General features: G+C 40.1%; 2 protein-coding genes across 2 annotated transcripts in view; both read left to right on the plus strand.

The window, feature by feature from the left end:
• The window catches only part of LOC108504088 (ovalbumin-related protein Y-like), a 6,476-nt gene extending 6,221 nt beyond the window's left edge, over positions 1 to 255 (plus strand). Inside the window, exon 7 of the mRNA XM_017828712.1 lies at positions 1 to 255. Coding sequence (XP_017684201.1) covers positions 1 to 255 — 255 coding nt within the window.
• An 8,779-nt stretch (positions 256 to 9,034) lies between these two features.
• LOC108504095 (ovalbumin-related protein Y-like) lies at positions 9,035 to 15,857 on the plus strand. Its single transcript, XM_017828720.1, has 8 exons — positions 9,035 to 9,070; positions 10,948 to 11,132; positions 11,795 to 11,845; positions 12,470 to 12,598; positions 13,428 to 13,545; positions 13,782 to 13,924; positions 14,271 to 14,426; positions 15,188 to 15,857. The coding sequence occupies exons 2-8, from the start codon at positions 10,965 to 10,967 to the stop codon at positions 15,587 to 15,589; spliced, it is 1,167 nt and encodes a 388-aa protein (XP_017684209.1). The 5' UTR covers positions 9,035 to 9,070; positions 10,948 to 10,964; the 3' UTR covers positions 15,590 to 15,857.
• Positions 15,858 to 16,292: the final 435 nt, after the last annotated feature.

The following is a 16,292-nucleotide window of genomic DNA, read 5'->3' on the forward strand; positions in this document are numbered from 1 at the left end:
GACCTGTTCAGCCCCTCGGCCAATCTCTCTGGCATCTCTTCAGCAGAGAGCCTGAAGATATCTGAGGCCGTCCATGAGGCGTACATGGAAGTCACTGAGGAGGGCACTGAGGTGACTGGCTCAACTGTTGTGACAGGAGATACTCAAGCATCCTCTGAGTTTGAAGAGTTTAGGGCTGACCACCCATTCCTTTTTTTGATCAAACACAATCCAAGCAACATGATCCTCTTCTTTGGTAGATATTGTTCACCCTAGAGAAAGAATGAGTTGGAAACAATGCTTGCCTTCCCCTTGGAAACAGCCCCCCCTTACTCTAATATTGTAGTATAATCTCTTCAACATTTTCTCCAAGTGTAAAGGCTCATCTAAGATGCCCATTAAGGAAACTCCCATAGCAAAGAGATACCTGCAGGTGAGGAAACAGTAGCAAGCATGCTTACTTGTGTCCCTTCTCGGACTGTTTTCAGCGTTGCTTGAGCTAAGCAAAGACTGAGCCCACTGAGACTAGAGACTCTCACAAGGCAGGAAGGGGTCAAGTGATTTTCATTCAAGGAACTAGTTGCAGATATGAATGGGATAATCTTTGGGAGTCCATTACATAGAAAGACATGGGCTGTGCTCACCCCATCCCCTGGTAGCATCCTGCTGACAAACCCATGTTGTTGTTCCTGAAACACAGTCCTTGAGATCTCTAGTCTGGAGGAGATGCTTGTGGATAAGACTCTGCTATGCAGGTTATTAATTGGTGCCTATGTAAATTTTATTTTTTTTATTTAGCTGTTGGGAAATGGTGTACATTATCACCAGAGTTGTCCTCTCACCATGAGTACCTCACATAATTCACAATTTCTTTCAGAGGTTCTCCAAAGTGATGGAGAGTGCAAGGAGATCTAACGTACTTAGGTGCAGTTATGCCTTCTCACAGTGTGTAGATTTGAAGCCTTAAACATGGATATCTGGATGATCCAGATTATCCAGGACTCAGAACTACCAGGAAAAAGAGCTGAATTCTTGCTTAAAACACCTGAAGAACTTAAAATTTGAGAGTATTTTGATTTTTGTGAAAAATACTGCAAGTGGTGCTAAAGAAAGTGATTTTTCCACAAGGAATTTTATGAAAAAACACAGCTTTTAAAATAATCCCATCTCTGTTGGTCTTGCTTAGCTAGTACACTTCAATTAGTCCCTGGAAAGCTCTCAAGTGTTCAAAATTCAAGTACATTATTATTCCACGAGTGCAGCTGGGCTTCTTCATTCCCATGATAATTCAAGGCTACATCTCTTGTTCTTAAGAAACACATGAGAATACTAATATTCTCTGTCTTTTGTTCCTATGTGTCTATTGCCATCTGCAAATATGGATATATTGGCTCAATACTATTACCTGTTTTCATTCTAATCATACATTATTGAGTTTGATGCATACAATTGATTTTTTTGTTAACATAATAAAAGAAAGTCACAAATGCTTGTCATGAAATTATGTTTATTTTCTTAATTTTCTGGACCACAAATCCTTAAAAATATTATTACAGTGATAACTGTTGTGAGCAAAATGGAATTAAGTATAAAATCCTCCTGTTTTAGAATGAATAAGCATGTAGATATGAAGTTTCTTAGGCATTTATTTAAATGAATGTTAAATGAATGTTTCCAGTTTGTTAAATGAATGAATGCACACATTTAGAGTTTGATTCCCCTCTGTAGCACAGATTACCAAGCCTAATGGAATGGAAAACTAATTTCTTCTTATGTATTTTTCAATACAATTCCAATGGGTATTAAAGATGCACTGACAATTAGTATGATAAATATTTCAAGGAACAAGTATTCCATCAACTCTGCCATTTTAGAGGATGAAATCACCTGAAAAATCATACAACTCAAAAAGCATAAGAAAGAATAAGTAAATTGACAACTATTAGGCAAAGCATTTCCCCACTGAGAGTTTTGAGAGGAGGTACTCTGTTGTTAATATTGGCTATCAGCTATTCCAATATTAAGAGACAGAACAACCCTGGATGTACATACAGACTGGGGAACAAGATGCTGGAGAGCAGCCCCACAGAAAGGGACCTGGTGATCCTGGTTGATGGCAAGTAAAATATAAACCAACACTGTGTCCTGGCAGCCAAAGGGGCCAGCTGTGTCCCGAGTTACATCCCAGCATGGCCAGCTGGTCAAGGGAGGTGATTGTCCTGCTCTGCGCTGTGCTGGTGCGGCCTCACCTTGAATATTATGTGCAGTTTGGGGCACCACAATATAAGAAAGACATAAAGCTGTTAGAGAGCATCCAAAGGAGGGTTGGTGAAGGGTCTGGAGGGGAAGCAATATGAAGAGTGGCTGAGGTCACTTGATTTTTTCAGCCTGGAGAAGAGGAGACCAAGGGGAGACGTCATTGCAGTCTACAGCTTCCTTGTGAGAGGAAGAGGAGGGGCAGACACTGATCTCTGCTCTGTGTTGACCAGTGACAGGACTCGAGAGAATGTCAGTTGTAATGAATGTAAGTTGTCTCAGGTTTAGGTTACATATTAGGAAAAGGTTTTTCACCCAGAGGATGGTTGGGCACTGGAACAGGCTCTCCAGGGACGTGGTTGCAGCACCAAGCTTGACAGAGCTCAAGAAGCATTTGGACAATGCTGTCAGGCACATGATTCTTGGGGTTTCCTTTGCAGAGCCAGGAGCTGGACTTCAGTGATCCCTGTGAGTCCCTTCTAACTCAGGATATTCTATGAAATTCTGTGAAATCTTGGTGGGTTCCTTCCAACTCAGGGTATTCCATGATTCCATGATTCTATTTCCACATTAACACAGGATACTCTATGATAAAAGTGGATCTGTAGAGGAAAGAAGCTGGTGCTACATGTCTGACATCTACAATATTTAAATATCATCAGGATATTTGTGATATAGACTCAATTGTTTTTCAGTGGTAAAAACAGCTATTTTACCAAGTATACATTAATTTTTGTGCTTTAGAAATTAAAGCAGTGGTATGAACAGTTCCAAGAGATGCAAAATTTCAACATCTCAAGGCTTATCATAAGCACTTTATTCACTTTCTGCCTTTCTTGTAGCCAGAAGTATCTGGTTTCTTCTAGCCAGGAGCAGTTGGTCCAGTTTGTTAAATTTAGAAGCCTGTACACTTCAACAATAAGAAGACTTGAAAAGGGCTACATTTGTAAACTTTCCTTTCTATGATTATTAAACTGGAAAGTGCTTAAAGTACAAAGATACAACTCAGTGACTTATGTTGTTTCCTGAATGACAACAAAGGTCAAAATGAAGGAATGGGAAAAGGGAAAAGAGCCATGACACTTACAAGCAAATACAAAGCTTTCCCTTTCCCTAAAGGGAAAATAGAAGACAGCAAAAAGTGCAAATTCAGCAGTACTGGACCAAACCTGTAACAAAACAGCAATGGTTAGGATGTGGTCTTGTCCACCACGTGATGGGTAGAAGGCAAAATATTTAAAGGGCAGTGGAAAAGTGTTTGCCATGAAGGGGATGGCAGACCTGGACAGTGGAATGATGAGTGCCTGCTGTGGCCTCCAAGCTCTCCAAAACACTGAAGAGATTTGGAAGAAGCATTCCTTCCTGTGCCCCAGAGAGGCAGTGACTGTGGTTCAGCATCCCTGTGCTCTCGCCCACCAAGCAAGCATGTAGTGGAAAGGTGCAGGTGCTCCAGCAGCATGGAGGAACCCCATGCTCTGTCTGAGCACCTGTGTGCTTTCGCCCTTGGGTTTCATTTCTCAGGCATGGAATAGGCAATTGAGCATACATGCTTTCAAAAAAAGAAAGAAAGAAAGAAAGAAAGAAAGAAAGAGAGAGAGAGAAAGAAAGAAAGAAAGAGAGAGAGAAAGAAAGAAAGAAAGAAAGAAAGAAAGAAAGAAAGAAAGAAAGAAAGAAAGAAAGAAAGAGAGAGAAAGAANAAAGAAAGAAAGAAAGAAAGAGAGAGAAAGAAAGAAAGAAAAAAAGAAAGAGAAAGAAAAGGTAACAATATTAAAATGCTCCAGAAGTTTTTCCCTGAAAAAAAGGCAAAAACATAAATAAACCTAGAAAACCTCCTTGTTGCTACTGGTGTTTTTGTCATAGCCTTCCAAAGGCTTCTGGCTTTTTTGTTTTCTGGAGAACTGAGACCCTGTTTGTCTGGCACACTGCTGTGCAGCTCCAGGTGGAAGGTAACACATGGGGCAACACAAAATCTGAAACCTTCTACATCTCCTGGTGTAAATAACACACCTCCAGAAAGCACAAAGAGAGGTCCAAGGGTCTGCCACTATGAGGCAACATTGCTCTCCATACAACATGGAAACAATTGTTGAACATGCCATACACTCCCATTCCAAGTGAAGATGCCATACACTCCTCATCTACACCACAGTATTTTCTTTGAACATCAATATGCAATTACCCCATTGTCTCCATATGCCTTGAGGTTTTCCTCACAAAAGCACAGAACAGCTAAGATCGGAAATGACTTCTGCTGATTTTCTATTCAGAGTCATCTATGGCAGGTTGCTTGGGACCATGTCCTGTTGGGTTTTGAATATTTCCAAGGATGGAGGATCCAGAGCTTCTGTGGGCAACCTGGATTTACCTCTCTCCTCATGAGAAAATGTATTTTCTTATGTTTAAATGTAATTTATGCTATTTGGGGTTGTGTCTATTCCCTGTTGCCTATTCACAGGAGAAAGTCTGGCTTCATCTTCTTTTTACCTTCCCATCAAGTAGGTTATGCACATGTATAAGATCCTCCCTGCACATTCTCCTCTCCAGGGTAACAAGTCCCATCTCCCATGACCGACATTTTAATCACTTCATCATCTTTGAGGCTCATCTCTGGTCCTGCTCCGGTACATCCACATCTCTCTGATCTAGAAAGCCCAGAGCTGGACATAGCATTCCAACTTTGGTTCCACCAGTGCTGAGCTGAGGGTCAGGATAACCTCCCTTTACATGCTGGCAATGGTTTTCCTAAGGCAGACCATTGTGCAGTTGACTTTCTTTGCCACAGGGACACATTGCTGACTCATGGTCAACTTGGTGTCTGCAGGGACTCCCAGTTCTTTAATGCAAAGCTGCCATGATGGCACAGACCTTTGTGCAATGACATCTCTCCTTTTCTGCAGCAGTCTTTTCCTGCAGGAGAAGCAGGAAACATGTTAGGAATATTGTTAAGAATCTCAGTAGGCTACTAATCAGAGGAGAGGAAGGCTTCATGGAAGGATGTCTGTGTTGAAATAAACCAGGAGGTTAGTTTATCCTATTTCATGCAAAAGAAAAATGCTGTTTTTCCTGGGAGCGTGTGCCAAGATAAAAGACATGCTGGGCAGACTTCCAGTGAGTGATGGGAGGTAAAGTGACAGGCGTGGTGGCATGAGCAGTGTTAGTCACAGGCTGCCATAAACAGTCTTCTCTGTGGGGAGGTAACTAAGCTCCCATATGGCACAGCCAGTAAATTAGTTGGGTCAGTGGCCAGCTGTCCAGTGCCATGTGTATGCTGGGTGTAAGGACCTGGTTATCCCGCTGCCTCCTCAGCACCCAGTGAGGGAGGCCATACACAGCCTTGTCCTGGCTTTGGCTGATTCCATGGACTTGAGGGATAAATAAGGGACTTCACATATGCTGTGGTGGCAGATAAAGGGACTACTCTGTGTGCTGTTTCAGAATCTGTGTAGCAACAGACCCTGGATGCTGTGTGTGCTGCTAAGCAAATTCAGTGAGCAAGGGTGAAAGACTTGTGACCAAGGCCATCACAGGATCCTTCTGAAGATACCTTCGCTAGAGAAATTCACTCTGCCAACATTTAGGGATCCACATTCCCGTCACAGCCAGTGAACGAGCAAGGCAGCACTGCAAGCAACAATGTATGACCTTCAGAACGGCACAGGGCTGCTGCAGAAAGGTGCCAGGTGGGCTATGAGCTCCTGTCTGAAGGAGCTCGACCAGTCAGACTGGGGAAAGAACACAGTCCTAGAGGACAGCTGAGAGGGAAACCATCATTGACAGCTATGGCATCAATGGCAGGTAATGGAACAATCACTGGCACTCACTCTGAGCAAGACAAACACAAAACAATCAGCGTGCTCCTTCCTACTGACAAAAGAACAACAGCATGGATGTGAACAAAATCTTGAGTTCTGCGTGGGATGTTGTGATTGGATGAGAGGCTTTGGTCTGTGAGCTGACCTGGACTTCTTATGCCTTTGTAAAGGTTCAAATGTCCAATAGTCTGTTGGTTTAGGAACAGCTTCACAATGAAATTCTCGGCAGAGGAAAGGGCAGTACAGCCTTAGCTGACCTCTTTCTTGGGACAAGCATTGTCAAAAAGGAAATGTGGATAAACACATCCTTTTGTGTTTGTGCTGCATTACACAGTTGTGCTGGACAGGGTAATCCATTATCTTTTATCCCAGGAAGTGTTTCCACTGCAGGTGAGTTTTGCTTAATCTCACTAGGCTCCATAACAGATCTAAAGTCGCCAAGTTGACTAGGCAGTACCTCTTATATTTTTACAATTCTGTGCTGACGGCTGATCATGATCAAGATTTTTACTTACTTGTGGAATGATTTTGTTTTGCTTCCAGAACGTGCTTTATATTAATCATTAATAAAAATACAAAATAGAAATGCTAAAAAAATCAGTAACCTGGGTTGTGTATTAAAATGCATCTCAAGGAGTGGACTGCTCCTTTTCAACTGTAAACCAACAAATTCCTTTCATTAATGAATATATTCAACTCAGAAGTATTGAACACCACGACAGCAACATTAATGCTGTGAGTTGGCTGCTACAGAACTGTACTGACTCACTGGACATCTTTATAGCCTACTAAGTTAAACGCTGTCTATGATGATACAAATGTGATTCAGGTAGATGGTGCACGAATCCAAGGTGGATCACCTGTGGTGAGCTGAAGCATGCCACTAGACAATTTGATTGTCAAGGAAAAAGATTCAAGGCATATGCGACAGTTAGAAGTGACAGGGTAGAAGATATTCACTAATCCTTTGACTTCTGTCAAGTATACTACAATGGACCACGGCTGTGAGCGTTAAAGCCTCTTTGAGAAGAAACAAGGCAGTCTCAAGTGGAAAAGGCAGAAGGGGCAGCAGTTGCAGGAGCAGCTTCCAGTCTAGGAAGCACTCCCCGTTGTGTGATTAAGGATTCACCATACACAGACAAATGCGCCCATTTGACCTGTCTTCCACGAGCATGGTAGCACCATTTTCAGGTAAGTGGGACTCACGTCAGTGGTGACCAATTTACATACTGCTCCTGCGAAAGAAAAGGTCATTCTCTTTACAATAGATTTGCAGTGATGAGCCCCCTAAGTGAGTCAAGGTCCAAAGATCTTTCCTCAAAAGCACTTCTGCTGCATAGCAAGGGTTGTAGCAGGCTGGTCTGAACTACACACTGTGCCATGTAAAGTATAGTGGTATGTAAGTGCACCAGTCCGGACTGAGCTCTTCATGGTTTCTATTGCATTAGCAGCTTCATCTAAACGAATTAGTACGGACTGTATTAGGGAGAAAGGTATGGATGATTCAGAGGCTTTCTTCTTGCACGGACAACTAAAAGGGTTAAAAAGTCCACCTCTACTCTCCAGAGGCATAATTTGTTCTAGACAATTTCAGAGGCATTTTGTGTATTGACTTTGGATTTCTGTTTTAAAATCACATGGCATTTAGAGAGGTCAAAGCTGTTTCTTTTATTGTCTGTCCATTCTTTTATTTCAAAGGAATTATGTGACTGCTTTCTGCTTTCTATTGTATATTATGACTGTCTTGCAGACCATGAATGTTTCTTCAGCTGGTTTGTTCAGCTGATGTGCCATGAAGTTGCTTGTGGAAAACCTGGAAGAATGGTCTCTGTATGTACAAAAGGCACATTTTGAACCTAGCATCTGGTGCTGTGACCTGTGGAAAAGAACAACTCACCTTAAACTACTCTTCAAAATTCTAGCACCGAGTTCAAATCCTTTTCTGGTAGCATCTGACTGGGATCTAAATATCCTGATGCCTGAATTTAAAAAGCAACAGAAGTCTTTCTTATCTTCTCAACTCTTCTTTCCCCAACACATTTTTCTTTAGCTCTGTAATTCTTTTCTATGCAGATGCTCTGAATATTGCTTTTGAAATTAAGTTGCATTGTCACAATATGCTCACTGAGTGTTTTTGTTGCACAGACTGTGACTATGTCAGAGTTCCTTGAACTAGATTGCTCTAGCTGTGCTTTGTGAAACGCTGTGTCTATGGTCTTTTACAATGCAGCAAGTGACACCAGACAGTTGCATACAACTTTTTGCAGAAAAATTGACTTCAATATTATTAAATTTAACAACTAAGATTTGAAGAATGTGCTCTTTGTACTCTTTCTCATGTTCCCTGGTAGCAGAATTTTCTCCATTCCTCAGCAAGAGGTATGGACTCTGGTAGGAAGAAAAACTAGTTACATTGATGGCCCAGCCAACAATAGGAAAAAGATTGCAATAAATACAGTGTGGTCCTGCATATGCTGATCTTACCAAAATTTGTGAGTTCATCAAATGGTGATGCTGAGCGTGATCTGGCCTGTCAGTACTCACAGCAGAGGAATAATAAGGAAAATAACAAAAAATTCCTTACAGACATTCTGCAAGACTGAATTCCTCAACATTTATTTTTATTCTATTTTAACAAGTTATGCTACACTACTGCCATAACCAAATCTTACTTACTACTCAAGTTCCATTGAACAGCTTTTATCATTATTTTTGCTTCAGACATTTCGATATGCTCCTTTCTTTTCTGGAAGGTTTCACAGGCTGTGAATAATGAATCTTCCTTTTTGGAGATTTTAGGGTAAAATCTTTTCATTCAGACTTTTTTTGATTGTTTCAAAGAATGGACTGATTCCAACTAAAAGTGCATGTTTGACATTGAGCTCCATCCATCACTTTATTGGGTAAACACAGCATGGGGCGTGTCACAAAATAACACAAGATATATTACAAGGAGTTCGTCAGATCTGCCCCAGGTACAGCTGAGAAGCTGTGCTGTTACCTTCGCAGGTGAACCTGATAAGGTAAGCATTTCTTTCAATCATGATTTAAGTTCTAATCTGCAATTTAAAAAACATTATAAGTATTTTACAGAATTTAGAATCAGATTGATGTAACCTCATGTCTGTGGCCTTCAATATCAGTTGAAGAAACAAATTATTAAAGGATGCCTTCTGCAGAAATCTTACCTACCTTCACATGTGTGTTCTGTATTATTTTACTGTTTTACACTCTGCCATACATAAAGCCAAAGTATTTGTCTGTATGTACTATAATTTTGTTTACTAACTCTTCCACACTGAAAAGCAGTGTACAGGTGTAACGCATGTTACAACAGATGTTCTTCCTTCTTCCTTCATTACTTTAATTTTTCATTTAGAATCAAAAGAAAAAAATGAATTTGTTTAAATTCCAGGGGTTATGGAAGATATTCTCTGAATTAAATTAAGGAATGCAGCATGTTCAGGTGACCCCAGCACATTGCAGCTCCGTGTTATCTTTAATAGTTACATTTTCAAAGATTAACAACAAAAACATTTGCTTCATGAATCTCTTTCTTTACCAAGAATATAAATGGAGCTTAAAATCTAAAATATAATAGTAAGCAGAATAAGCGAATTATAAAAAGATCTACCTTATATTACCTATATAAGCAGTTCCATTTGGAGAGAGAATGATCATCCATTCTATCAGGGGAGCAGTTAAATGCATTGTTTTTCAAATTATCCCACATTATGAGATGACTGTCACATGAATGTGTTGATTCCATAGGGATTGTGATACATGTGGCAGAGTACCCTGGATTTTGTTCTCTAGCAGCCACAGAGGGAAACAAATTGCTTGAAGATCCTCAGGAGCTCATACGTTATAAGTGGTATAAACACTATACTGTCACATTAGACTTTACAGTATTGTATTTTCTACAGTGTGTTGTCTTCTTTACTAAGAAATCCTTCCTTTTGGGGCTAGATGAAGTGCTAGATGCTGAAACTACAGGGAAAATTTTACAAGAATGTTAGAGAAAGGGCAGAAAAAATACTTAAACTTTGGATATGTGAAGATCTTTGCAAATTAAACATGAGACTAAACAAGCACTGTTTTATTAAAAGACAGATTTTATTTAAAAAGTACCAATAAAAATTAAAGAACACTTTTTAAAAACAGAGTGAGATATTATTGAGTCAATGATGAATGGAATGTATTAGTCATAGATGTTTGTCATAAACTGGATTAATTTATTAAATCATTTGTAGTCTTCATTACTGTGCCTTCATTATTTTACTTAAAAAAAAGGAAGGTAATGTTGTTAACATTTGAGACCTCTGATAAAGTAGGTGGTGTAAGAACCTAGCTTCCATTTACACTGGGGTGAAATTACAGTGAATCTAGTAAAACTTATGCTGTTGCTTCAGCACATTGTATTCTGGAAGTAACTGTAGTTTGGATAATAGGGGGCTGCTCCCCTTTTAAGATCACTAATCTTAAAAGTGATGTTAAAAGCTATAGTGAAGAATCTGGTTTGGAGTCTCAAAAAAATTAAGATTTTGGGAACAAATCTATGTGTGTGTTTTTTCCTTAAGGGGTGAGAAATGACTGTCAAGAAGCTTCCTTCAAGATAGCTAATATTCTTTGCAAGATTTTTAACAAGATAGTATACATGTACAGAGAAAGACAAGTTTCAAACACAGGAATCACCAGCTTATGCATAGCTGGCAGATGTCCAGCATTTTGATTGCTAGTGAATCCAAAAGGATGTCTTTCTTTTAAATCCACATCTCTGGATTCTGTTTGCGGAAAAACACCCTGTGCACCAAGTTCAGGGGTTCACGTGAACAGACTTTATTGCATTACAATTAACATATTCTATCATAATAAGTCAGACTCTTTCTGTTTGCTTCAGACAATCCAGGTTTCACAATGGGCTCCATCAGTGCAGCAAATGCAGAATTTTGTTTTGATGTATACAAAGAGCTGACGGTTCACCATGCCAATGACAACATCATCTTTTCCTCCCTGAGTTTGATTTCAACCTTGTCCATGCTGTATCTGGGAGCAAGAGGTAACACTCAATCTCAGATGGAGAAGGTAAGTTACTCACATGGGTGTAAAGCAACCTCTGCTTGTGCTAGTTGTTCCTTCTAAGTAACATCACTGAAAAATATTATCCAATTACAAGGTTCTCATCTATTTTAATGCATTTTTACGTAAAGAAGTAAGCCAAAGTCACAAAATGGAGAAATGAATCAAGAGTTATATAGAGAAAATGATAAAAAAATGTATATTTTCACTATAACAAGCAGTTGGCTTTAATGTAGAAAAAAAAAATTTCAAGGACAATAGTAAAATAGATTACCAGTCAGTAAATTTTATTATATGATTTTTTCTAAATTCTCACAACTTCCAGATAATGTAATCAGAGTTTTTTAATATATAAAAATTATATATCCCAAGAAGAGAGGAAGACAGAATATTATTAGCAGTACAAAATATGTAACTCAATTAATTTGTAGATATTAACTATAAAAATATAATCTAAGCAAAGAGTGGTATTTACAGTTTCCAAGAAGGCCACAGAGGGCATAGACCAGTTGTAAGCTCACTTGTAAATTTTTAATTAATCTATATTCTCAGTTAGCACCTGTTTTTTTCCTGAGCCAACAGTTTTCCCTCAAGCATCCTGTGTGAATCTTAGTCACATTATTTTTGGTCACGCTTGTAATTTCTACCACTGGTATTTTCTCTTGCAGGTTCTTCACTTTGATAATGTTACAGGAGATAGAGACACTCCTGACTCCCAGGTAGAGAAATAATTTAATCTTTCTTTCTGTCTTATTTTCTCCTTAGAACAAAACTAAAACTGTTCTGCCTCTCCTTCTGGCAGTTTCAGACTCTGACAAAAACTCTGGTAATGGCCTCAAACTAAGGGGATCTGTGGAGAGAAGGAAGAAGGGTGTGATTCATCTGTTTTTTAACAAATAGAGAAGGACAGCAGGTTGCTCATCTTTCATCAGAACACGGGGCAGAATGCTTTGGACACCAGAGTGCCTTACTGGGCAAGTGCTGGTGGAGGATGGCATGTGAAAGGGACTCATCACCTGGAGCCAGGGTACAGCAGCTAGATTTGCAGCTGAGAGATTCCAAAGCAGGGCAGGAAGATGCAGGGCAGAGAAGAGCCCAGAAGTCTCAGTGACAGGAACACAATGCCATCTTATAAACAGCACATTTCAGGGGACTTGTCTTGACAAGGATGAACTTGCCAGTTCAGTGCACCATCATCACAGCACCAGCTGTCCCAAAAGTGACAGCCCTATGTTTGTGGGGGAGGACTTCTCTGTAGCATGACTCTTAACTGATAGGGACAATATTTTAGGATCTTATTTCCTTATGCAATCTGTCTTCTTATTTTCATGTCATCACCTCAGTGTGGCCCTTCTGAACACATCCACAGTACATTGAAGGATCTTCTCTCAGATGTCACCAGGCAAAATGCTACATACTCACTCAGGATTGCTGACAGAATCTATATTGACAAAACATACCCAGTTCTCCAGGTGAGTTACACTGTGAACTGACTTCCATGAGATTTCCTATAAAAGCCCCTGTGACTCTACCCTAGAGATGCACCACCAACAATAGCCCACTCTCTGTTGATAAAGAGGCAGTTGTGAGCCATGAGAGGAACTGGTACAGAAGGAGTTTGGACCTACTGTGGCTTTTAGGTGGCTGTTAGTTGGTGGTCAGGGAAAAGTATTGTGGCATAAAATAAGCCCATGTTACATGTCACGGATACTGGTCAGGATTGCTGTTTGTTTGCTAGAAAAAGGGCTTTTAATGAAAAATGTAACTTTTAAGGGGAATTAAATACTTGAAATAATGAAGACTAACACTGTCAAATTTGGATTTTTTTCAAAGTCAAATATGAAAGCTTCCCGATGAAAGGAAGCTTTGTTTTTGAAATCTAAAAATGTAAGAACACAGTATTCAAAATAAAAAGTAGACAAAAAGAGGAGACAAACATTGTCTGTTCTTGAAAATATTTGTTAAACTGAGACTGGTTTGTTAAAATAAAGAAAATATTTCAAAATTGTAACTTAGAGCCTTATCTCATCAAAAAGTGCCAGACCTCTATATGTGAAGCAGTCTTTGCTGTACAGCTTTAAGATTCAGTTACAGGAAGACCGCTGTGACTGTTCAATGACTGACATGTTCAATGACTGACATGTTCAATGACTGACATGTTCAATGACTAACATGTTCAAACACAGGAGTAAACATTCAACGTCCCTTTAACCATTCTGGTTTATGTCACAATCTTGCATTACACATCCATATAACTCCAAGTTCTCACGAGTCTGACAACTGCAATCTTTCTGCTTATAGGAATACATAAAGTGTGCAAAGAAATTCTACAAAGCAGAGTTGGAAGAAGTTAACTTTAAAACAGCTGCAGAGGAAGCAAGACAGCTCATTAACTCCTGGGTGGAGAAAGAGACAAATGGTAAGGACTGAAAAATGGGTAGCAGGTATTTTCTCCCACCTACCATAAACTATATCCTTGTCTTCCGCTCCTCATAATGTCTAGAAAAAGTGGGTCAAGCAAGAGTAGATTGCTTATTGCTATGAAAACAAAACTCCACAAAGCAGGGCTCCTCACCCTCATCCCTACATTGCAGAGGCTGGTGCATACCAGAGAAGGTGTATCTTACCACTCTCTGCCCTGTCTCTTTATTAAAGGACGGATTCAGGATTTGATTGTGCCAGACTCTGTTGGCCTCGATACTGCGCTGGTCTTTGTGAATGCCATTTACTTCAAAGGGATATGGAAGACCGCGTTTAGAGAAGAAGACACTCGGGAAGTGCCCTTCAATGTGACAGAGGTAGGAGGGCACGGACACAGCTTCTGGCCAGGACAGCTGTTGGCTCACACAGCCAGCAGTCTGGGTGTTACAAATACAACCTATTGCTGTCACAGATTGGGTGATTTAGTTAGGTGCCTCAATGTCAGTGCTTGGCCTAAAGCCAAGTGGTATTTGCAAGATCTGTGTCTGACCAGGATTCCGGGGTACACAAGTAGGCAAGAGAGGAAAATGGAGACACAGCTCTTCTTCAAAGGCAAAAAACTTGAAGATCAAACTCTGTCTCTTTCAAAGGGCTTGTACATTTGACTGACCAAAGAAAAAAATTGCTCCCCAGTCACATCATCTCACATTTCTGTTTTTGCAGCAAGAGAGCAGACCTGTGCAAATGATGTTTCAGAATAGTACCTTCAAAGTGGGAAGAGTGGCTGCAGAGAAAATGAAGATCCTGGAGCTTCCATATACCAGCGGAGAGCTGAGCCTGTTGGTGCTGTTGCCTGATGACATCTTTGGTCTGGAACAGGTATGACTCTGGCAGGGGAAGCAGAAGAGTTATCACTTCAGTGGGGCTTGGCTGCTGTCAGACTTCTTGATGTCCCAGTTGTCCCAGCTGTGCTGGGCAGGCAGGGGAGCACAAAGGTGACCCAGGTGCTACCAGGTGCTCAGGTAGAGACCTGAGAGAGCCCTGAATTCGGTTTTATAAAAGGAAGGTAAGGCAGTGTAGTGCTGCTGTAGTCCTGCAGAAGAGGATGTTACCATATGCCCCAATCACCATCATGTATCAGAAACCGACACGAAGCCAGATTTTTTTCACTTTGAGTGATTTCAAAGGTTTGCTAAAGCAGAAAAGTTTATCCTAGGGAAAATAAAAAATGGAAGTGAGGAGGAAAGCATTCCAAGAGGTGACTAAAAAAAAAATGAGAAATGTAGCACTAGAGAAGAATGACACTGAGGAAAGATATCAATAAAATATGTTCCAAGAGGAACAGTTCTAGGGCCAATTTGATTTGATGTTTTCAAAAACTGTATTTTCACAAAAAAAGACTTGAACTGATGAAAAAAGTTTCAGATGACAAAGTTTCAAGGAAATTCCTCAAGACAGATGAAATACAGTCCATAGTCAGGAGGAAGCATACTGGATAAACAAACGCATTTAAGATTAAGTATTGGTTCTACTGTGTACATAAAGTAAATGTGAAAAAACAGTAACACGTGGTATAACCACAGCTGTTAAGGCCACTGAACTTTTGTTTCAGACATTTCATTCTCTGCCTTTCTTTACAGCTCGAGAACAAAATCAGCTATGAAAGACTCATGAAGTGGACCAGTCCCAGTGTGATGGAGCGGAAGAGGGTGAAAGTGTACCTCCCGCGCATGAAGGTTGAGAAAAAATATAACCTCACATCTGTCTTAACAGCCTTGGGTATGACCGACCTGTTCAGCCCCTCGGCCAATCTCTCTGGCATCTCTTCAGCAGAGAGCCTGAAGATATCTGAGGCCGTCCATGAGGCGTACATGGAAGTCACTGAGGAGGGCACTGAGGTGACTGGCTCAGCTGTTGTGAAAGGAGATATCCAAGAATCCTCTGAGTCTGAAGAGTTTAGGGCTGACCACCCATTCCTTTTCATGATCAGACACAATCCAAGCGACCTGATCCTCTTCTTTGGTAGATATTGTTCTCCTTAAAGAGAAAAAGAGCTGGAAATAATGCTTGCCTTCCCCTCAGAAACAGCCCCCCTTTACTCTAGTATTGTAGTATAATCTCATCTCTTCACTACTTTTTCTAAGTGGAAAGCTTTCAATATCTAGTGAGATATTCTGGAAGAAGTATGTGACTTTTCAGATCTTTAGGTGTAGGAATTTCTGCTTACACAAGTTATACTCAGGATTTATGTCCAGGATTAAGCGAGAATTTTGTGAGGTAGCTTAAAAGTATTTCCTATTGTCATTGAATAACTTGAGAGACAGGGCTAGTGTTTTGATTTTTGTGAAAATATCTGACAGTGATATTGAGAATCTGGTTTTCCTATAGGAGTTCTCCAAAATAAACACAGCTTTCAGAATAATCTTGTTCCTTTCTGTTGAACTTGTTGAATTGATGCCTGGACAACTTGCAGATGAAATTCTTAACTTCAGCAAAGCATTCTTCTTCCAGGAATGCATTTGTGCTAATTTGTGCTGCATGTACTGTAAAGATAGGTGTCTTGTTCTGAGGGAGTATACAGAAAGTTTATCATTTCTTCATAAATCATCAAATTCAAATACAACATCTTCCTGACATATAATTTCCCATCTTCATTCCTGTGACATGTAATTGATTTTGTGAATGTTAATTCATGGTCCTTCTATTTATTCTAATAAAAGCATTGCAAACTAGACATGCCTCCAC

Source organism: Lepidothrix coronata, unplaced genomic scaffold, assembly GCF_001604755.1.
Source record: "Lepidothrix coronata isolate B3197 unplaced genomic scaffold, Lepidothrix_coronata-1.0 Scaffold152, whole genome shotgun sequence".
Classification (NCBI taxonomy): Eukaryota; Metazoa; Chordata; class Aves; order Passeriformes; family Pipridae; genus Lepidothrix; species Lepidothrix coronata.

Excerpts from the sequence above, each read along its gene's own strand:
- LOC108504095 (XM_017828720.1), top strand. The coding sequence starts at position 10,965 with ATGGGCTCCATCAGTGCAGCAAATGCAGAATTTTGTTTTGATGTATAC. Across the intron at positions 12,599-13,427 it reads AAACATACCCAGTTCTCCAG|GAATACATAAAGTGTGCAAA; the intron begins GTGAGTTACACT and ends TTCTGCTTATAG. Across the intron at positions 13,546-13,781 it reads GGTGGAGAAAGAGACAAATG|GACGGATTCAGGATTTGATT; the intron begins GTAAGGACTGAA and ends TCTTTATTAAAG.